The 22965-nt window shown below is 42.1% G+C and overlaps 1 protein-coding gene across 1 annotated transcript in view; it reads right to left on the reverse strand.

Annotated features, from left to right (window-relative positions):
• Positions 1-403: 403 nt before the first annotated feature.
• foxred1 (FAD-dependent oxidoreductase domain containing 1) overlaps positions 404-22965 on the reverse strand; it is a 42100-nt gene continuing 19538 nt past the window's right edge. The window contains exons 4-11 of the mRNA XM_080182222.1: positions 21956-22074; positions 20443-20537; positions 16981-17082; positions 11426-11502; positions 9207-9367; positions 3433-3562; positions 2643-2747; positions 404-1622 (exon numbers count right to left, since the gene is read on the reverse strand). Coding sequence (XP_080038348.1) covers positions 1368-1622; positions 2643-2747; positions 3433-3562; positions 9207-9367; positions 11426-11502; positions 16981-17082; positions 20443-20537; positions 21956-22074 — 1044 coding nt within the window. The 3' untranslated portion in view covers positions 404-1367. The remainder of the gene's footprint in view (positions 1623-2642; positions 2748-3432; positions 3563-9206; positions 9368-11425; positions 11503-16980; positions 17083-20442; positions 20538-21955; positions 22075-22965) is intronic.

Genomic DNA, 22965 nt, shown 5'->3' on the forward strand with positions numbered 1-22965 from the left:
ATCCCCCACCCCTACCAATCACCCCTAAGCCCCGGCCTGTTGTCACTGCCCCATGCCCAACTGGGCAGTGCCAAGGTGACCCCTGGGCATGGATACTTTAACCCTTGGGCAATGCCAGCCTATGCCCCCTGGCAATGCCCAAGATGCCCATACTCAGGGGTACCCTCCCCCCCCCCACCACCTGACCCCCCTGGGGGATCCCGATGGCCCCCTCTTCCCTCTGACGGGGTGGGAGATGCTCAGGATGCTTAGTCCTGGGCCCGATAATGACCTGCTGGTCCTGCCAATTTCAAGCATGGTCCCGACCGCGTTGGGAGATATGCGTGTCAGGAACGCATGCATGAATCCTGTGAATCAGCCCACATGCAATTCTCCTGGCCTGATGTGCTAAAAAATCTCGGGATGGGAGAATTGCCCCGTGTTTCTGCTTGTGGGAAGAGCAGGACGAGTGGTCATTTCATATAGTCACCAAGAAATCCAACAGGGAAGTAACCCAGTGAGTGGTTAGAATGTGGAATGCAGCGTCACAAAACAGTGGGAGCAAATAGTTTAGTTAAATTTAAGGGGAGACTGGAAATGTATAGGAGCTTGAGTGCAGCATAAACACAGACATGGATGGGATGGGCTAAATGGCCTGTTTCTGTGTTGCATGTTCTATGAAAACCATGAGCTGCACATGAGATTCACTTCCCACTGTGAATTCACCCCCATTGACACTTCAAAGAGACTGACAGCTAGGTGTTACAATCCTTCTCAGATCTATTGATAATTTCCTGTACTGAAGAGGAACACAGTGTTGCTGTACTACTGAATTGTTTGTCCCAGATACCATACCACTGGTCTGCAGAATTACCCCTTTTTCGAAGATAGTTGTGCAGAACTGCAGTTTATGGCTGTGGGGCATACAGCAATGAAAGGCCAAAGATGTAGAGATCAATCAGGAAGGTTAGAGTGACACAGGTTTGCTTGAGAAACCAAGGTTTTAAAAAGAGAGGGAGGGACAATTGGGATTGCTGCGCCAACTATTACAGAATAAAAATCTGGAAAAAGTGCTGTTACTAATCTCTCATTTTTAAAACCAGATGATCACACTGTAAATACTCTATAAAGGACATCACTCCTTCACCTTGAACTCAGTGCCACTGGGCGATCTGCAGAGCCTTATTCCTATGCAGAAGTGAGAGGACCAACCTGCAAAGATGAATGGCAGTGAAATAAAGTTCTCTTTAAAAGTTTAGTCTGAGAGCATCCAAAGATCCATGTGTCGAAGAGCCAGGATCCGTCATGATTACTATCTAATGAGCAGAAAAACAATTCATCAAAAATAATCTGTTGCGTGTCTTTTAGAACAATAGTGCTGCAGGGTTTCACACTATATTATTTTCCAGTACTTTGGTCCCTCTGTAGAATCGGATAAAGTCAAATGCTCCAAGGTCAAGTGTTTTGAACTTTCCATCAAGAATGAGTTCAGCGATGGCCCTGCCCACGGCAGGAGAATGCTGCAGGCCGTGCCCACTGAAGCCGGTCGCAAAATACATGTTGGTAACCAGTGGGTGAGTGCCAATGATTGCATTCTGGTCGAAGGTGTTGTAATCGTAGTAACCTGCCCAGGCGCTTTTCAACTGAAGACAGAAATTTGTTAGATTAGAACAACAGCAAGTACCATCATTTGTAGACCTCCTATAAATAGGTACACCTCTGATGGGATCTGCTGCAAACATGCACACCTCTCTCTCTCCACTGAGAAACTCTCTCTAAATACCCATAACCTACTCTGCCGAGACCCTCTGCAAAGGTATACAGGCGTGCTGAGATAGCCTGCAAATGCACAATCCCACAGCAGCCCTCTTCAAATATGTGCACACTCCCACAGAGATCTGCAACCCACACATGTACTTCCACAGAGAGCACCTGCAAATATGCATGCATACTCCTTCAAATGTGAATACATTTATCACAGAGATCCTTGCAAATGCATGCACACCTCACCTTCACAGGTATCCCTGCAAATGCACATGCGTGCCCCCACTGAAACACCGTGCAAATATTCACACATCCCCTCCCACAAATTCCCTGCAAATACACACACACGCACACCTCAGCAGAGACCCTAGGCACAACATACACACCTCAGCAGAGTCCCTACATGCACACCTCAGCAGGCAACACACACACACACCCCTGCCCCCCAGTGCAAATAGCCCACACAGACCCTTACAAATACGCAAGCACATTCTCACCGAGACCCCCAGCTGGAAGCAGGAGAAATTTGGAGATGTGACCAAAGGTTTGGTCTCAAGGTAAAATTTAAGGCCAGTCTGAAGGTGGAGAGAAGGGAAGATTGTGAATAGGAAGGAATTCCAGTGGGTACAACCTAGAGGGTGTGAAGGTATAGGTGCCAATGGTGGGATGGAGGGAATGCAGGTGGATAAACGGCAAGAGGTGGTCACAAAGATAAAGATTCTATAGGCTGCTACATCTTGTGACAATCTCTCTCAGCTGCAGTCTAATATTCAACACATTCCTCCTTCTCTTTAGTTCTGAAGAAGATCTGGATGGACTCAAAACATTAACTCTGTTTTCTCTCCCTACAGCTGCCGCGAGACCCGCTGAAATGTTAAAATGATGCATAAATAACTTACCCGCAAGGACTCGAAGGCAGGCACTCTCTGAGCCAGACTAGGCCACACTGCCTCGTCAAAGTACTTGTAATCCACTTCCAGATCACTGATGTCTGGTTCCTCCTCCTTAAACAGACAGTAATTGGAGTTATTGAGAGAAACAGTGCGTCAAATCGCTCAAATCTATTTTATTCATCATACTTTCTTTGTGAATGTCATTCTCAGGATGAGGGATGTTAAAAATGGAACTGCCCCATCAAACACTTCCAGCCAAATTGCAGTATAGGTTATCTGCAGAGTTAAGCTCTTTTTGGATTATGGCCGAACAAATACATAGCAGCTGGCATAGAAACTCGCATTTTTCAACCAGATTTATCTCCAGCTTCTCAACGTGAATGCCAGAATAGAATGCTCTGGCTGGAAAGGGAGATGGAAACAGATTAAAAACTCTGAAAGGGAAATTGAAAAAAAAACACTTTGAAAAACTGACACAGGCATGGAGGGCTGAATGGCCTCCCTCTCCGTGCGTATGATTTTCTGAAAAACATGAGCTGGACAAATGATGCTAAACCCACACAAAGTCAAACTCTCTGTCATGGAGAATGGCAGTAGCCTTGGTATGGAGGTTGAGAGGGGAGGTGTTGGTGACAGCCAACGAGAAGAAAAACTGATGCATACTACGTGGCATCTTCACTGGCATCCATGTAGACGGCAGAGTCATCTTCGTCACTTTGCCATTCCACATCTGTAGCTCCCGTATGTAAAATGGAAAAATGAAAATCACAGCTTATACAGACTTGGCAGTACTCACCTCAGTTGGAGAAAGTCCTCCCAGGTAATTACCTCCCAAACCTTCTCGACGAAAGTAAACTCCTTTGTGGTCAATAGTCAATGGGCATTCCAGTCCTGGGCCATTTGGACAGTGAAAGACATAGACATATCTGACAGGGCAGAAGGGGAAGAGATTAAAAAGCTTTTGGATGCTGCCGTGATGATCTAACAGATAACTGACCACCCAGTAGTAACTGCACAGTTGACATGGACCCAGAGTCTGTTGAGCAAACTATCTTCACTGAGGCAGTGGTAGAGACAATACAATTAACTTTACCAGCCTCCAGCTCGCAGGGAGATGAAAGTCAGGAATCCTGTTTCTTATTGTTAACTATTAACTTATTTATGTGTCAGGAATGGCTTACTTGGTAGTACGCTCACCTCTGAACCACAAGGTTCCAGGTTCTAGTCTCACTGCAGGGCTCAGGGACCATTGCATTGTCAGAAGTACCACCTTTCAGATGAGACACTAAACTGGTGTCCCACCTGCCAGCTCAGATGGCTGTAGAAAATCACTACAACAATTGCTGCTAAAACCAAAAAAAAAACGTCAGGAACAGTCGTGAATGCACACTCAGGCCATTACAGCCACTGGTATTTTACCAGTCAATGACAGGAGCGTTAGTGAAGTTTTAAAACCTCATTTTAGAAGTGTTATAATGATTCAAAATGAAGATCAGGATAGCAAATTCATAAAGAGTAAGTGGGGGCGGGGGTAGAAATTGTCAATAAGTAGCAACAGTGCTAGCAACAATGAGAGTGAATGTGTCAGTTACAACAGTTCATAATGGAACAAATCATATCATAACTGTGTCCACACAAGTTTCTAGCTTTGACCAGTGGGGAAGTTTGAAATGTTGGGCACTGAGTTATGGAGAAATTCCTACATAGCTTGCATAGCTGAAATGTCAATTAATGGGACTTTTGATTCCATGTTGCGATCTTGAGCCCCACACTGAAGTAACTTTTTTTTATTTTACATTTTATCTTAGGTCGTAACAAACTTTAGGAAAGGTAATTTGAGCACCGTCCTTTGGCAGAAATGGCTTTTTCCGTTATGTAGCTGACAGATTGATTGGAAAACATCTGGATTTACCATCAAGGAAAATTGTTACTGTTACTGGCACTCCCATTACTTTCTCATCCGTATTCTCCCCTCTTATTCTGTCAGGAATTGGCTAGCCTGGTCTTCATTTTGAAGTATGCCTTAGGGTGGATCATACAGTAGATGTAACATTAACTTCTGTATGACTGTAACTGCATTTGCACATGAGCAAGTGCTCCCCCTAGTTTTGCAGCACAGAAACACAACCTCCAAAAGAGGAGCAAGGAAGCTATCCCCGTGTCCTGGCCAATACATATTTCTCAATCAATATCACAAAAAAGGATAATCTGGTCATTTTCACATTGCTGTTTGTGGGAGTTTGCTGTATACAGATTAGTTAACACAACTAGTTTACCACAATTACTGCATTCTAAAACTGCTTCACTGGTAGTAAAGTGCAAAGAGACATCCAGAGGTTGTGAAAAGATCTCTATAAAAGCAAATCTTTCATTTTTTAAAAGACAGGATCAGAACTGTCTGCAACTGAATGGCCTTGGTGACACACGCCAGCTTGGCTACTACTCAAGAATGGACATCTAGGTCAATGAACCAAAAATTAACATAAAACTTATTGCAGTAAAAGTCCAAGGGGAGGGAGCATACAAATGCTAAACATATAAATGTATGTTCGAATAGAATTGTATTCTTGAATTGCATTTTTTGAGAAATGCGAAGTAGCCTTCCCTGTCAGAGTAATCAGTTTGCAGAGGTGTGGCTAAAATATCAGCAAGTACAGCTTCTAGCAATGGCCTCACTCTGAAAACCCAATGCTAGACAAGTGTAACAAAACGTTTAAGATGCTCTCATTTGTGCCCAACTGTTCTGAGATCTTCACCAATTACATTGCCCAAAAGATCATTGTTGTGGTGTTGCATATATATAGAAGTTACAAATGTGGTGTTTGATAAATGTAAATAGTGAAAAGAAATGCTAGAACAAAAAGAAGAAATCATAAAGCATTGTTTCTTTAAAAAGCTGGTCTACGGATTTTAAATTGCAGGAAGCAGGCTGTAGAAGCAGTTTTTGCAATACTATATCAAAGCCGAGTAATCAGTGTTTCAACCTAACCAAAACAGGCTTTTGTATTGGACCAATGATTTTAAAGCAAGCACACAGAGACCCAGAACCAATGAAATTCAAACTGAGGGTTGTTGACAGCCTCAAGCCACTCAGATTGCAGGAATATTGTGTGGTAATTCCAGTTATATAAACTCCGACAAGAGGGGATAACTATCAGAGTATGCTTGCCACCTCTTGAGTCAGAAGGAGAGAAAGGTGAGATTGTCATGTAAATCCTGCAGTTTCATGCATGTATTTAGATGGTGATTTTATAAAGAAAGACAGAGATTCCAACTCAAAGTATTCCAGACAGAAGCATCACCAGAGAAAGTTCATACTTCCGAAAGACGCCTGGTTGTACAATAATTGAGAGTGACTAAATTCTATAATTATTTATTTTATTATTCCTGAAGGAGTTGTGTAATATTTAACAGCATTCTATTGGGATTTTATTCAGTTTGTTAATTCTTTTAATGAGGTTGTCACCAGTTTAAAAAATGAAGACCTGTTAATGGTTCACGATAGAGCGTTTCAGATCCTGCTTCAATTTACTAAACCCAGTAGCTTCCTACTACCTCACACACATGCATATAAGATTACAAGGCGAGGTATATCGCCTTGAGCGGTTCCAAAATTGTGCAGGGGAAAAGAAAAATCACCTCCATGTCATAACAATTACTACAGGTTATACCAGTACTGGCAGAGAATAGAAACATAAGAACATAAGAAATAGGAGCAGGAGTAGGCCATCTAGCCCTTCGAGCCTGCCCCGCCATTCAACAAGATCATGGCTGATCTGAAGTGGCTCAGTTCCACTTTCCCGCTTTCTCCCCATAACCCTTGAGCAACAGTTCTCAATGTTCAAACCTCTCCACTTCAAATTATAGAATGGTTACAGCTTATAAACAGGGCATTCAGCCTGTTGTGTCTGTGCCGGCTCTTCTCAAGAGCAACTCGGCCAATCTCACTCCTGTGCCACTTCCCTGGAGCTCTGTAAATGTTTGACCCAATTCCCTTTTGAAAGCAGCAATTGAATCTACCTGCATCACACACTTTCAGTTCAGAATTGAACATAAAACTTAAATTGAGGCCAAACCATTGCTTCATAAAGGTTTACAGTAACTTTTTGCATTTTGCACTCTGACAATAGATGCTATTGTATTTAATACTTCTGGGGTTTATGGTGTTATTCTGTTAAGTAGGCTTGTATGTGGGGGTCTGTATGCGAAAATCATTTAATTAAACTAGAGGCAAATTATTACAAGGTTTAGGACACAAAAGGAAAATAGGTGTTGACGGTATGCATTTGAAGTAAGGACAGCAAGTTCATTTTCAATAAATAAATAAGCAGCGGGTAAAAATTTGCATTAAGAGTGAAGTGAGAGTTTACATTTTAGTTACTAAATTACAAAGGGGTGTAAAGGGTTTACAATTTGGAAAAAGTCACGATAAGACAAGGTTATTAAATTGCATTTGACCCAACAATGGCAGCAATAAGGAGTTAAAGATTACAAACTCTGGGAAATTTAAGTTTCAAAGAGGGACTAGGGACAATGAAAAAAGATGAAAGAGAAAAATGGTACTTGTGGAGTGAGGTGCTGGGCGTGGCCATGTAAGACCTCCTGGGTGCCACTCTATGTCAGTTCAACCAAAGAAAAAAGTATCAGTCTTAGAAAAAAAAGCAGGATTCCATTTTGAAGTTTCTTGAATTTCCACAGTAGAATGGGAGAGAGAGTAAAAAACCCTGTCATAAACCTTTTGCTACAGGAACAGTGGGTTTGCTTTGTGACACTACTGGAATTTCTGTAGTAAAACATCTATAAAGGATTATCCTTAAGGGTGTTTATTAATGAGTTTGACCAAGCAAGGCATCACCATGGCACAATGGTTAGCACTGCTGCCTCACAGCGCTAGGGACCCAGGTCCAATTCCGACCTTGGGTCACTGTGTGGAGTTTGCGCATTCTCTTGGTGTCTGCACAGGTTTCCCCCGGGTGCTCCCATACTCCAGAAATGCTAGGTTAATTGGCCATAGGTCAATTGGTTAGATATAAGGCAAGTTTTTCTTTTATAGGGTAGTGGGTGCCTGGAACTCGCTGCTGGGGCAGGTAGTGGAAGCAGATACAATGGTGACTTTTAAGGGGTGTCTTGACAAATACATGAACAGGATGGGAATAGAGGGATATAGTCCCCAGATGACCACCGACCATTCTGCCCAACTGAACTAAAGCCCCCAGATGGGTAGGGGGCTTTAGTTCAGTTGGGCAGCATGGTCAGTGCAGGTTTGGAGGGCCAAAGGGTCTCCTTTCTTTGCTGTAATTTTCTTTGTATGTTAAGTTGCCCGTTAGTTGTAGGGGGACTAGCAGGGTAAATGTGTGGGGATATGGAGGTAGGGCCTGGGTGGGATTGTTGTCGGTGCAGACTCAATGGGCCAAATAGCCTCCTTTTGCACCGTAGGATTCTCTGATTCTACGAAGCAGGGAATTTTTTAAAAAATTGGCAGTATTTTGCAAAACAAATTTTAACTGTAAATGTAACCTTGGATTCAGTTTTTTTCTTGTTAATAAATGTTTTAATTTGATGTTTCGAATCCCAAAAATAGATTTGTTGCTTCTGAATTCTATAAACTCATCTTCTCATTGTCGAACACAAAAAAAAAGCTATGATACATGGGCCAAGGTTCCCTTTTGGATTTGGTTTGATCCGGCAATTGACATCTGCCGGATCATAACAGTACTCTGTTTCTATTGATAAACTGCAGGATGTCATACACATTAACCATATTCTCAACCTGGCCTGTTACCTTCAATTGGTGCATCTACAACCCCAGGTCTGTTTTCTCCCATAATCCCTTTGGAATTGTATCCTTCATTGTATGTTGACATGTTTCCTGTTCTTCATACAAAAACACATCATCCCACACTTGTCTTCATTAAACTTCCTTTACTAGCTGCCTGTCAATTCCACCAGCCTGACCACGTCCTTTCAAAGTCTCACTAACCTCCTCACAATTCACCTCACTTCCGAGTTTTGGCATTCACAAGTCTTGAAATAGAGTCCTGCACATCTAAGTCACTAACATATAAAGAAAAGATACGGACCACTTCATAAGGGGACTCTCTTACCTATATATTCTTCTGGTATGAGAAACAACCATTCATCATGACTCTGTCTCCTATTCCTCAACTTTACATCCAAGCTGCCACTGCCTTGTGTTTTTTTCCATTTGGGGTTCAACAGGCAGTAACTAAAGTAAATCAAATTGCTTTCCTTTGTGTGTCAGGCTAAGATCAGAAAGTGTCCATGCACAGAAATTACAACCTGGAATCCGGTCTATCCCATGCACCCCACTAGGTGTTTGTAGTTATTACTTGAGCTTATCATCGTGCATATGAGACTTTATAATGAACTGACTGGTGCAGCAGGCTTTGGCAAATAGAACTTCATTCACAACCAACGTTGCAATCCTTTATCATAATGGAAAACTGCAAAACGTGAAAATAAATCTTTAATTTCTACGACAGATTATTTCCTCAATGGTGCAGCCTTCCCTGTTCTGTACTTTGCCACAACCCTGCCTCATTTGCTCACCTTTTTCTGGGCTCTACTGGGAGTTTCACACCCTCCAAGGTACCTTCAGGTCCAGCACCAATCCCAATCATCTCTGCCACTTTGCCTGACCATGCTCCAGCCTCATTGATGATTAGCGCACACTCCACTGGCTGGTACTCCGTGCTATTTGGCATCCGCACCTGTCATTCAGAAGACACAGCAAGGTTCAATACTAGTTCCTAACCCATCACTTGACTATAATCCCATTCCACAACTATATCAGCACCAGCCAGATAGCATCATACATAGCTTTGGGTTGATACTCCCCAGAGGAGCATCAACCCAAAGCTGTGTATGCGAGGGAGTGTCAGTCCCAGCAGTGCACACCAGGAAATGTCAGCGTAAAGCAGCATATGCCAGGGAGCACTTATTGCAAAATTGTTATTTAACAGTTGAGATTGGTTGCTCAGCACCAGTTATTACTCAGATAGCCATTAAAAGCCTAGTTCCACCAGTTTGAACAAGAGTCAGTTTTTCAATAGGGCTTCTAACAGCAATGCAAGCGCAAAAAAAAGGAGAGAGTTTGCATCTGATTTCAACGAGTGCTGGCTTTGGGGGAGGTTGGCGCATGGCATTGCCTCAGGGAGCATATTGTGGAATGGAATAATGGACGACAACTTCAATGAAACATGGCAAGTGTGGTGAATACCTGCAGTTAGTTCAGCGTTAGGGGCCTGGCTTAATGTTGTAGACTAATTGGCCAAGAGTGAAAGCAGCAGCAGGACAAATAAATACTTAATACATTTAATGTGCCAAGCTGTACAAAAACTCATAGCATTGTTTAACATAGTGCCATAGAATCCCTACAGTGCGGAAGGAGGCCATTCAGCCTATCCAATCAACAACATCTTAGGACTGTGAGAGGAAACCTGAGCATTTGGAGGAAACCCACGCAGACACAAGAAGAATGTGCAAACTCCACGCAGACAGTGACTTGAGGGTGGAATTGAACTTAGGTCCCTGGTGCTGTGAGGCAGCAGTGCTAACCACTGTCACCATGCTACCCATTAGAATGTCCTAAGGTTTTTTGTAAGAGTATCCAGGTGACCAAAAGCTTGGTTAATAGGTATAGAAGGAAGAGAAGTAGAGAGGCACAGAGGTTTAGAGAGGGAATTTTAGAGCTCAGGGCCAGGTACCTGAAAGCACATCAGTCAACAGTGGGGAATAAAAACTGGGCATGCATCACAGCAAAGTTCAGCACTCATGATCTTTCAAACGTTCAATCTCAAATGTCATCCCTCAGAGGTGCTGAAAGCTGGCTAAATACTTCTCCATAGTAAAGAGTTACAAGAGATCCTCTCACTCATCACTCAACAGGCATTTGGGATACAGCTTTCATTCTACATTCTTCTCAGTTCTGGGAAGAACTTGGGGCATATTTGATAAAACAAAAGAAAAAAAAGTCAGGTAACTGAATCGTACAATAAGCTGATGCCATGGCTCTATAGGACATGCTTTTGGTATTCATTTTGCTGTACTATTTTAAATTTCTACAACAGTATTCTCTCTGGGAGGCAACAATTAAAATCTCGCAAGATAGAACAAGTGCCCCCAATATCCAAATCTGAGCAGGCCAAGGGGAGGTTTGGAAAGGAGGTCAAAGTAACTGCTCCAGTTTCACATACTTTCCCAACCATGTTGCTACTTGGTTAGTTACAGACTGTCTTAATCACACACTGACCTGGAATGGAGTCAGGTGCAGACCCCATTTAGAAGACTCTCCTCATTCCTGAGAAAGGATGCAAAGTCTGGAGGGCAAATTCACCAGCATGTTAGGGCTAAAAGATTGCAAAGACAAGTTGTCTTTTTGCCTTGTCTGTAGGAGATGAAGATATAATTCAGTTGAGGTGTTCTGTCCATCAAAGGCAGGTTTGACAGACTGGAACAGAGTCCTCAGGTGGTAGAGTCCAGGACAAAGGGTTACAACCTCAAAATTAACACTAGATCATTCAGGGATGATGTTAGGTAGCATTTCTTGACATAAGTCATGGAAATCAGGAACTACCGGCTCCAAACTATTCTGGCCAGGCCAAAATGAGATTGATAGATTTTTTTGATAGGCATTTAGGGTTACACAACCAAATCAGGTAAATGTAGTTAAGGTGGAGATCAACCAGGATTGAAATGAATGGTGGAAAATGCTAAGTGGCCTATTCTTGTTGCTAAGAAGCTGCAGTAGGTTACCACTGGTCTCATACATTGACATGGTGAATCCTTTTCAGCGAGACGCTCCTGCCATCATCTGTTTGCATCTCTCTGGTTGAATGTTGAAAACCTGTCGGAATATAGAGATTAATACAAAATCTTACCAAGTATTCTACAACAATATTGGTATATACAATAGCTCCACGTGTTGGCCCAGTTGAAGGCTCTGTTGTTAAATCAAGCCACATTTATACTGAACTGGTAGAAATAAAAGCCTACAAGGTGCGTATGTGCATCCTCAAGCTTCTCCTGTAAAATCAAAGTTCTTTGTTTTTGAAAAAGGCCTGATCAGTGTGGCCTGGGTATCTTTCCTATGTTCTTGTCCATTTGTTTTGTGCACAGAATAGCTTAACTGAGATGGGGCCCACGTCATTTCATCAACACTACTGATGTATTTTCTTAAAAGTTTAATGTTACAGCTTACAAGGTAGATAAGGATTTGAAAGGTCATTTGGTCTGCCTTAGTTAATCAGTATAGAAAAAATCTACACTGGATGACATTGAAAGTCAGAATTTGTGTATGCTTAGTTGGCAAGTCTGTTGAGATTGACGTGACGTGTATAACATATATATTGGAACATGGTGAATAAGCTGGGATTCAACACTTGCTAGTGATCACTTTTCTGGTCTAGATAATGACTGCAACCACCAGGTGACTTCACAAATGAAAGATAGGTAGTATCTAAGCAGGAGGGAATGTCAGCAGTCCAATGTCTCCTACTGTCTGTAGACTGTAGGATAGTATGTACAAACTGATGGTATTACCATCTCAGGACAGTTTGAGTCCAAATGAAGTGGAAGAAATCATAAAGAATATCATGAGTGGTTCAACAGGAAGTTTAAAATATTTTGCAGAAAATAAGTGAAACTGCTTACAATGGATGCCAAAACCAATATTTTATTTTTAATGCTTAGTGTTGTTCTAATGCACAGTTTATGTGGGGGATATTAGAATTTAAGCTAAAGCAAATCACAACATGTCGCAAAGTTCAGGGCAATTCACAAAAGTAGCTTTTATTATAGGATCAGTGTAAAGAAACATCGTCTTGTTCGTCCAAATTGTTTGTACTCGGTTTACAAAATCGTCAAAAAAGTGCGTACATTTGCAAATCTTGAGCAATAACATAGAAGGAGCAACAATATAAAATCTAACTGAGCTTCATGGGTCCTATTGGAAATTCTGATGTGGAAGCAGTCCATTATGTCTAAGACCCTTGTGAAAGTGATGGCCTGCGTCACGTATATGAGCAAAGTTTGCTGATGATAACAGCCCCAAGCACCTGGGAGAGATTCCAGTCTTATGTGACCGTGTGGAGTTTGCACTGCCGGCAGCTGATTCCACGCACCCACCACCCTGAGTGAAAAATTTACCCCGACATCACCTTTGAACCTACTCCCCAGCACCCGAAACTTGTGTCCTCTTGTGGCAGCCATTTCAGCCCTGGGAAAAAGCCTCAGAATCCAAAGATGTGTAGGTTAGATGAATTAGCAGTGGTAAATATGTGGGGCTAGAGATGTTGCGGTGACTAGGTAAGATACCCTGTCAGAGAGTCAGTGCAAACTCAAGAAGAGGAATGGCCTCTTCTGTACTAAGTTTATTTATTTGTCACAAATTGGCTTACATTAACACTGCAATAAAGTTACTGTGAAATTCCCCAAGTCGCCACACTCCAGCGCATGTTCAGGTCAATGCACCTCATCAGCACATCTTTCAGACTGTGGGAGGAAATCAGAGCACCCGGAGGAAACCTACGCAGACATGGGGAGAAGGTGCAGACTCCACACAGTTACTTAAGCCGGGAATCAAACCTGAGTCCCTGGCACTGAGGTAGCAGTGCTAAACACTGTGCCCAGAAGGGATTCTATGATCCATGATTTACTTCGAAATTCACATTGAAATGGTGTTGTTTTGAGTTCCTTCAATGTTTCGGGTTTTCTTTTATCCATTATCCAATGCAAAATGTCATGTGTTCACTCAAAGTCTGACACTGATTGTAAATTTTGTCCTTCAGTCTGAACTTGTGTTGCCATAACCTCACTGTTACAGATTTATCTGAATTTTCATATATACCTTTCACTGCCTGAAACACATCTCCTTACAATTTGCAGGCCTGCTGATAAGACACTAAAGTATACAATTTAATAAACTGCTCTGACCTTTGGCGTTAATTTGCTTTGAAACTGAACTGTGGAGTGATAGCTGTAAGCTCCATTGTATCCCATAAGCTGAAAAGCAGCCATACAAGGCCCCAAACCACAATCTCCAGTTTGTGCTGGGAGATGAGAGAGTGCTACAACTAGCCCCATGACCAGAGGATGAGGAAAATCATTATTGATGGCCATGTCCATTATCCAGTGAGTTTTGCTGAAACTGAACGTGAGTAGATGTCAGACAAGGTTCTGATGCTATTTCGTTCGTGGTGCGGCTTAGGCTACATACAAAATAGCTAAGCATTTTTAAAATATTAGTTCATGGATATGAGTGTTGCTGGCTGGCCAGCATTTATTGCCCATTCCCTAGCTGCCCAAGGACAGATGAGAGTCAACCACATCGCTGTGACTCTGGAGTCACACGTAGACCAGACTAGGTAAGGATGGTATATTTCCTTCCCTAAAGGACATTAGGAACCAGATGGGTTTTTCTGACAATTGACAATGTTTTCATGGTCATCAGTAGATTCTTAATTCAAGATATTATTTATTGAATTCAAATTCTGCCATCTGCTGGGGCAGGATCCGAACCGGGTCCCCAGAACATTAGCTGAGTTTCTGGATTAATAGTCTAGTGATAATACCACTAGACCATGTCTTTCCCAAGCAAATGGGAGGAACAGTGATGGAGGGAGAAGGAATAACAGTATTCGCTCCAACCCTGCTTTGGGCTTCTGTGTGTCGTAAGACGCACTGAGCTTCCAGCCCCTCCATCACAGCCATGCTGACACCATCCAGCGTGCAGCGAATAGCATCCTGTGTGCTGATGGAAACAACCAGCTGGTCCACCAAATCTGTCCAATAACATCATGTTGCAATTCACACCATCAGTACTCCTCCCAACCACATCCATCACCAGTTTCAATCATGTGGGAGAAGCAAAACAATATAGGTAGGGGGGAGGAGCTTTGGCTAATTCAGTAACTGCCTGTATTTCTAAAGCACCTTGACAAAATAAAACATTGAGAGGTGGGAATTGGTTGGCAGAGATCAAGAAAGGGGCTTGAACGTAGTGATTAGCACAGCTGCTTCACAGTGCCAGGGACCTGGGTTCCATTCCTGGCTTGGGTCACTGTCTGTGCGGAGTTTGTATATTCTCCCTGTGTCTGTGTGGGCTTCCTCCCACAGTCCGAAAGACGTGCTGATTAGACGCAACGGCAATCTAAATTCTCCCTCAGTGTACCTGAACAGGCGCCAGAGTGTGGCGATTAGGGGATTTTCACAGTAACTTCATTGCAGTGTTAATGTAGGGAGAGAGAGAATGAGATTGAGGAAGAAGTTGAAAACCAGGACTCTACTGGAAGCCTATACAGATCAGCAGGCACAGGAGTGATGGATGACGTGCTGCCAAATCAGTATAACACTGATGGTCAAAAAAATCTGGGAAATTTCTTTGATGGCTGAAGGCAGTTAAACAAGTTCCAGGAGAACATAATCAGCAGGAAACTCATTCAGCTTCCTGTCAAATATTTAACCTAAATCAGTAATCATTGCACAAATCAGCAACTTGTTCAGATGGTTAATAAACTTCTGTGCGAAGAACAGATCTCTAATATCTAACTTAGTTTGATGCTTACATAACATAAGGCTCGACAAGATCGGAAATTCCCGACCAAAGTCAACGGAGATTTCCATTGTTGGACATTCGTCCGCTCCGATTCTGTGACAGGTGAGGTGCTAGAGTTCCAGCCAATGAGTTTTTCCATGGGAATCAAATTAACCCTTTAATCATTGTAAAGGCTTCAATCAAATCTTCTCAAAGTGCACATTTTGCTGGACTAAAATCCTCAGCTCTTTGCAACAGAAGAGAGTATCCAACGCCTTGAGCCTGGTTTCATCACTTGTTTGATTAGCATCTTCACTCTGCCTTGGCTACATAATTCTTTATTCATTTGCCTATTAAAAATCGGTTTTGAAATTTTCCATTCATCCCCAGCCTCAAAGCACTTTGGTAAGACAATCTCAGATTTCCACTATCCTTCCTGTCGAAGTGCTTAACATCCCTGAAGATGCTTCATTTTAAGATTAATTTGATTGGGATTGTAACTTTTAGTTTATAAGATATTATTTTGATTCAGAAGACTGTGATTTTACATGTGAAATAGATAAAAGAAAGTTTGGATAGACTATCAGATTGGCTTGGAGTTGCAAATCAAATGTGGAGTCCTACTGTTTTTCTGGGATGATGGTGAGAAGTATTAACACCTAGAAATATTGTGGCCTTTGAATATCTCAAAAGAGATGGGCTGTCTGTAGGCATCTTAGGAGAGAGTTTGAGGTTCCAGCCTTTTCTGTTTTCATTTAAAGTGAGATCTGTGCAGTTTTTCTTTGTGCCCGTATCACTGAGGTCTCAATTCCCATGGGGAAGGGACAGTATATTTATTTTTAAAATGGGCTCTGCATCTATTGCTTATTCAACGTTAAAGAAAAATGGGAAATGTTAATGGGGTGGGGGGCGGGGGGGTTCATAGAGAGAGAGAGAGAGAGAAATACAAAGGTTGTGAAGTACTCTCATACTTTTCAGACCAAAGTTGGGTTCAGATTCAAAGATAAAGTTAAAGATAATTAATTTGTATTTCTTTCTGGAATAGGCCATGTGCATCTTGTTGCCATGGAGATGGGCAATTTAAAGGTCAGTACGTGTCTGGAGCAACTTGAAGGTGGCAGAGAATCTGTTAGATTAAACGGTCAGGAGCAGAGGGCCATCAGGAACTGATTTAGAGATACTATGCAAGGATACAAGTGAGGTTCATGTTCAGAATGGGGAAATTCAAACTCTTGAGATGTTAAAGTGGGGCTGGAGGATTCAGCTGCTTGGATGCTAGTGGAAGAATCCCCAAGAACCCCATCCTAAAGATTTGAGCACAAAATCCAGACTAACACTCTGGTGCAGCACTGGGGAATTGATGCACTGATAGGTGCCTTTCAGATGAGAAATTAGATCAAAGCCTCACCTATCCCCTCAAGCTGTCGTAAAAGACCCTAGTGCACTATTTCAGAGTCAAGTAGTTCTGCCCAATAGTTCGGCCAATATCCCTCAACAAACACCTTAAAGAAGATCATTCCTCTTGTTGCTGTTTGAGGGATCAATTTGTGCACAATCTGGTTGTCATGTTTACTACATTAAAATAGTGATGGTACTTAATTAGTCATGAAGCATGTTGCGCAAGAGGTTGTGAAAAAAGCTACATAAGTCTAATTATGTTAATGACAGAGGGCCAAACCTGGTACGGTTTAATGTGCCAAAAATTCTCCTTTTGAGTTCACCTAGTTGAAAGTTCGCCATCCGTACTAAGAGGGATTGCAAAATCAAAATGTTTACATGAAGGGTACTCACCTATCACCTCTCCGTGGCAATGGTACACACCCATTGATATCGCCTTCCTACGGAATGCATTCAGCAGCAGCCAGGGATCAAACCAGCCTTCGTTCTCCAGACCTGCATCACAGGGCACAAGGAGATCAACAGCTAACAGGCAAGATCAGACTGCCTGTACATTAATTTTGGTAGAGTATCTTACCCATTCATACTCTAAAGGTGACTGACCACATCGCAACATCAGTCTGCCCCAGTTAGACTTCAATCCTTAAGCTCAGATGCAATTATAAAATATAAATAGAAGTTAATATAATCTAAAATGCATGTCAGAAGCTCCAAGGCACTGGATATTTCAAAGGCAATGGGCCTAGAAAAATCCCAGCAATAGCATGGAAGACTTTTGCTCCAGAACTTGTTCACCTTTAGCTAAATTGTCCCATTACAGCAACAACATTGACATCAACAATGCGGAAACTTCTCCAGGTATGTCCTGTCCAGAAAAAGCTGGACCAATCAATCCTGCCAATTACTACTCCATAGCCAACCCCTGATCATTAACAAATTGATGGAAGGTGTCATCAACAGTGCTATGAAGTGGCACTTCACCAGCAATAACCTGCTCTGTGATGCTCAGTTTGGGTTCCACCAGAGATTCTCAAGGGGCATAGTTAGCTTGGAGATTTGTCAGGCTGAGGAGATTACAGTGATAGGGAGGGAGAAGGTCATGGAGGGATTATAGGAATATTAAAATCAAGATGTTGTTTGACCAGAAACTTAGAGTAGCAAGCACAGGGTGATAAGGGAACAGGACTTTATCCGAGTTAAGACACAGACATCAGATTTTGATAGCCTCAACTTTAGAGGGTAGAATGTTAGAGAACAGTCAGGAGTGCATTGGAATAATCGTGCCTCGGGAGTAATAAAGGCATGAATGAGGGTTTTCAGTAACAAATGAGCTGAGATACAGCTGAAACTGGGTAATGCTATGCAAGCAGATATAAACAATCTTAATAATGACACTAATAAGAGGTTAGAAGCTCGCCTCAGGGTTAAATGTAACAAAGTTGGGAACAGATTAGCTATCTAAATCAAACACTGAAATTCACTGGCATCAACTTGAGATATTTACAAATTATCAATAACATTGACTTCAAAAGCTATAGTGTAATTTAAGCTAAAATACTTCCATTTTTATATTAACAGATTTGTGATGGGAGTCAAACTATCTTCTCAAATTCACCAGAAATGACCAACCTGTACCATTTATATTTCACTTCAATGCTAAAGTAATAGACTGTACCCAGTGGTACAGTGCCCATTTTATACAGACAAGCCCATAACCACTAGTATTGTATCAGAACAATGGCAGACTTGTACCCACAAATACTTCACCCTAATGTATGCAACTCAAAGTCCTCTCCAGATGCAGCCTAAGCTCAGAAGGGCAAAAACTGTAATTGTGCTGATAGTTTTTGTCGTAGCTCAACTGGACGAAGTATAAAAACATGATGGTCATCTTTAATTTTCACTGAAATGCCAATGACAACACAGCAGTGTGGTTAAGGTTACAATTAACCATGCCCACAGCAATAATGGTTCTCATAATTTTAGGTGGCTCTCTGAGAAAACAGATCTTAACATAGATTAAAGTAAGCGTATTGCTCAGGTTACCAACAATCTCTGCCAATCCAACATCAGAATTGCTGTGCCCAAGGACAAAGCGTAAATTTTGAGCACAACCCAGAGACAGCCTTAGTAATTGGGCCTATCCATTATATTTCTATTACAAACTGACTTTAGGAGACCAAACCATAACCCTGTATAGTGATTACAACTTTATAATTTTGAATTTTGCACTTAATTTACTGTTCATAATTTGTTGTTTAATAAAAATCTAACTTTCTGGCAGTTATGGAAATCCAGTACAGACTCGAAGGCCACGTGGCTCTATGATCTTTACTATAATTACCAATATTAATCTTATGATGACATTGACTGTGCGCTTTATGGTAGTAACATTAACGCATCTGTGTTGTCTTTGCTCTGTGATGTCTTTGGTCCGTAATGTCTTTGGTCCAATGTTCTACTTTTGCATCCAGTTATGCAGCACAATCCACAGAGATCCAATTCAGTGAACCCGTTAATTGAACTGATAGTTTGCAATCTAAGTCTCAATATGTGCTTAGCGGTGAAGTGGACGGGGAAGATCTTTCTGATAGCTTGCCTCTGATGTGAACTCTGTACCAAGATTACTCAATACATGTCAGACATATCAGAGATATAGTGCAGAACTTAACATCTCTCTGCTCTACATATTCAGAGCTTGATGGTGGAATTTGGATTTCCATTGGCGATGAAGCATTTTTTGTGACAACTTGAAGAACAGATACTCAGCAACACTCACCACATATGAAAACAAGATTGAGTTTCAGAATGCAACATTCAAAAACCTAACAGACCAGGTGATTTAATTTAGGTAAAGAAACTCAGTAGCTAGGTTAAGAGTAATAGAATATTTTGTGAACAGAGGGGGGTGAGGATAAAGGCATCAAAGCTTTCACTGCAGAAATTATGTTGTACTGCAAATGGGTAAAGGGTTCTAAGATAAAGGCAAAATACAGCTGATGCTGGAATCTGAAACAAAAACAGAAAATACTGGAAAAACTCAGCAGGTCTGACAGCATCTGTGGAGAGAGAATATAGCCAATACTGATAGTCAGGAAGAAGGGTCACCCTAACTCGAAACATTGGCTCTATTTTCTTTCCACCAATACTGTTGGACCTGCTGAGTTTCTTCAGCATTTTCTGTTTTCCTGCGAGTGTAAGGGACTCGCCTGCCTGCTGGCCATATTGGTACTATGTTTGAGTAGCCACGTTCCTATTGTGACCAGAGCTTAAAACTGTTCTTTACGAGCACTCATGTCATTCAAAGACTACAGACTGGCTGATATAGGGAACAGAAATACCGTGTATAAGGGCCACACATCTGAGAATGGACAATCAGATGGACTGAGTTAGAGTAAATGCTGTCTGGCTGAAATCATACCATTATGCAGCAGTATATTTCACTGAATACAAATGAGTCACCATTTACTTTTACAGTGATACAGGTTTACAGCATGGAAACACGCCTTTCCGCCCAACTTGTCCATGCTGCCTTTTTTTTTTGAAAAGTCCTAAGCTAATCCCAATTGCCTGCATTTGGCCCATATCTCTGTACCCATGTTAACTATCTAAATGCTTTTTAAAAGACAAAATTGTACCCGCCTCTACTACCACCTCTGGCAGCTTGTTCCAGACACTCACCACCCTCTGAGAAAAAACTGCCCCTCTGGACACTTTTGTATCTCTCCCCTCTCACCTTAAACCTATCCCTTCTAGTTTTAGACTTCCCCAACCTTTGGGAAAAGATATTGATTATCTTTTTGAAATGATTAAACTCTTTAATTATTAGTCAGATATTCTTCATGTGGCACTCACCATATGAAGCTACAACAACCCCCTCTGTGTTGATCCACGGGAATTTCCTTTGTATTTGCTGTGGTGTTAGCAGAGTGACGGCTGCTCCCTCAGCCCTAAAGGTTGGAAACAATAAGTTAACAGTTTCTTTCTCATTTAGGCATTAGCCAATCCCTTTTCCTCAATGATCAACACACACTTTTCCTCCTACAGCTTGGTGACAATGCACAAGCCTCTACCAAGGGGACAGACAGTACAAGCAAATACTTGCTACTGACCCTGAGATTGGCTCCGCTGATAGAATCATAGAATCCTTAGTGCAGAAGGAGACCATTCAGTCCATCGAGCCTGCACCAACAACAATCCCACTCAGGCCAAATCCCCGTAACCCCATGCATTCACCCCGGTAATTTCCCTGACATGAAGGGCAATTTATCATGGCCAATCAAGCTAATCCGCACATCTTTGGACTGCGGGAGGAAACTGGGGGAAACCCATGCAGACACGGGTAGAATGTGCAAACCCCACAGACAGTGACCCAGGCTGGAATTGAACCCGGGTCCCTGGCGCTGTGAGGCACCAGTGCTAACCACTGTACCACCGTGCTGCCCTTAGTTTCCTCTTCCCACTAGCAAGTGAAAATCTGACATTTAATACTCACTTTCCTACAATGGTGTGGCTAATGTTGAAGACTCAGCAAAACATCAAAAAAAAACTTGTATCCACCTGATTTTTTGACACAGAGTTGGCACCCTGTGAGCTGCACAATCCTCGAAGCACTCCCTCCTCACCATACCCTATATATCCTTGGAAGGAGGAAGAAATGGCCACTTGGCCATTTTAAAGCTGAGCAAATAAATGTAGCACCTGACCATAGTTACTACCTATTAACCCTTCAAGAGTGTCACAGTGGCTGGCACTGCTGCCTCAGTGCCAGGGACCCGGATTCGATTCCTGCCTTCAGCGACTGTTTATGTGGAGTTTGCATGTTCTCCCCATGTCTGCATGGGTTTCCTCCAGGTGCTCTGGTTTCCTCCCAATCCAAAGATGTGCAAGTTAAGTAGATTGAACATGCTAAATTGCCCCTTAATGTCCCAAACGTGTAGGTTAGATGCATTAGCCATGGTAATTGTGCGAGGTTATGGGGATAGGGCATAGAGTGGGCATAAGTAAAGTGCTCTTTTGGAGTTGGTGCAGACTTAATGAGCCAAAGGCTTCATTCTGCATTATAGGGATTCACTGGTTCTATCGCTCCCAAAATAAATATCAAGTGAAGTGGGATTGGGCTTAGTTTGAATCTTTATGATTTAATAACATAGCAATACGTGCTTTGTGGGCTCACACAAGAACAAGCAATTGGGAGAGGCACTGGAGAAAATTGGATTACTACATAAAGAATCACTGTTTTCAATCAAGGATGAGAAAATTGGAAGGAAAGAAACCTTCTTAGAATATATACTTCATTCTTGTTATTTAACCTTCTTGAAATCCATGAATGGCAGGAACTTCAAATCTTAGTTTTCAAATAGCTCACCTCTGAATTCGATAATTTTCCTCCAAAATCCCACTCTGTTCCTTCCCAGCCAGAAATAGATAGCCTGAAGGATTGAACTGGATATCGACAGGGTCCTCGTTCAGCACATTTAAGTGTTCCTGTTAGACAGACATGGAGTGAACTTTAACTTCTGGTCAATGTTCTACTCCCGTCCACCCTACTGAAGACCCCATTCATTTAGCACATACGGAGGATTACCACCATTAAAACCAAGGGCTTCCTCTGATTATTTAGTGGCTGCAACACTAAAGCTAAAATAGGTACAAATTAACGTGCATATTTGTCCAAGCCAATGAAAATGAGATTATTCTCAATAGTTTTGCAGTCAACAATATTGACAAAAAGTAATGAACTTGCATTTTTATCAGCCCTTTCACAACTTCAGACTCTTGATGCTTCGAGTGGATAGGGATCTTAACAGCAAGTCTTAGAATCTGCCACCCTGCAAAGTCACCCCAACATGTTCATCCTAGCCTTCTTGTTGCGATTGGCTATGCTCTTTCTTCAGGAAGATTAATGGGCAAAGCTGTGGAGGATGCAAAGGGCCATTTCCCAGGCTGTATTGTAATGCTTCTCTTGAAGTATCAAAACACCTGAAACAATGCTCATACATGCCAATAATAGGTTCCACGATGGCTTGGATAGCTGGTTACTGCATTTGAGGTCAGAGTGTATGTAAGACTAGCACAGAGGTGTCGCAGAGTGTAGCTGCTGTTTCCCAACAGCCATCCTTATACATCCATATAAGGGGGAATGACGAGAGACAATCAACATATCCTTATTATTTTTGGATTGTGCAGGCAATGTATTTAAGTGCACGGTGCTTTTAATTTTTTTGTGGCTTCTCATGTGTGGCCTGTGCAGGAACTCTCAGGATCAGTTAAATAATGGCCACTCCCAGGGAAACATCCATCTGATCCAGCACTGATGCTGACAGAAGAGTTGCACACTCCTGGAGTGGCAGCCTTTACATCTGATTAAAGTATAGC

This window comes from Carcharhinus amblyrhynchos, unplaced genomic scaffold, assembly GCF_965287045.1.
Source record: "Carcharhinus amblyrhynchos unplaced genomic scaffold, sCarAmb.v2.hapA scaffold_49, whole genome shotgun sequence".
Taxonomy (NCBI): Eukaryota; Metazoa; Chordata; class Chondrichthyes; order Carcharhiniformes; family Carcharhinidae; genus Carcharhinus; species Carcharhinus amblyrhynchos.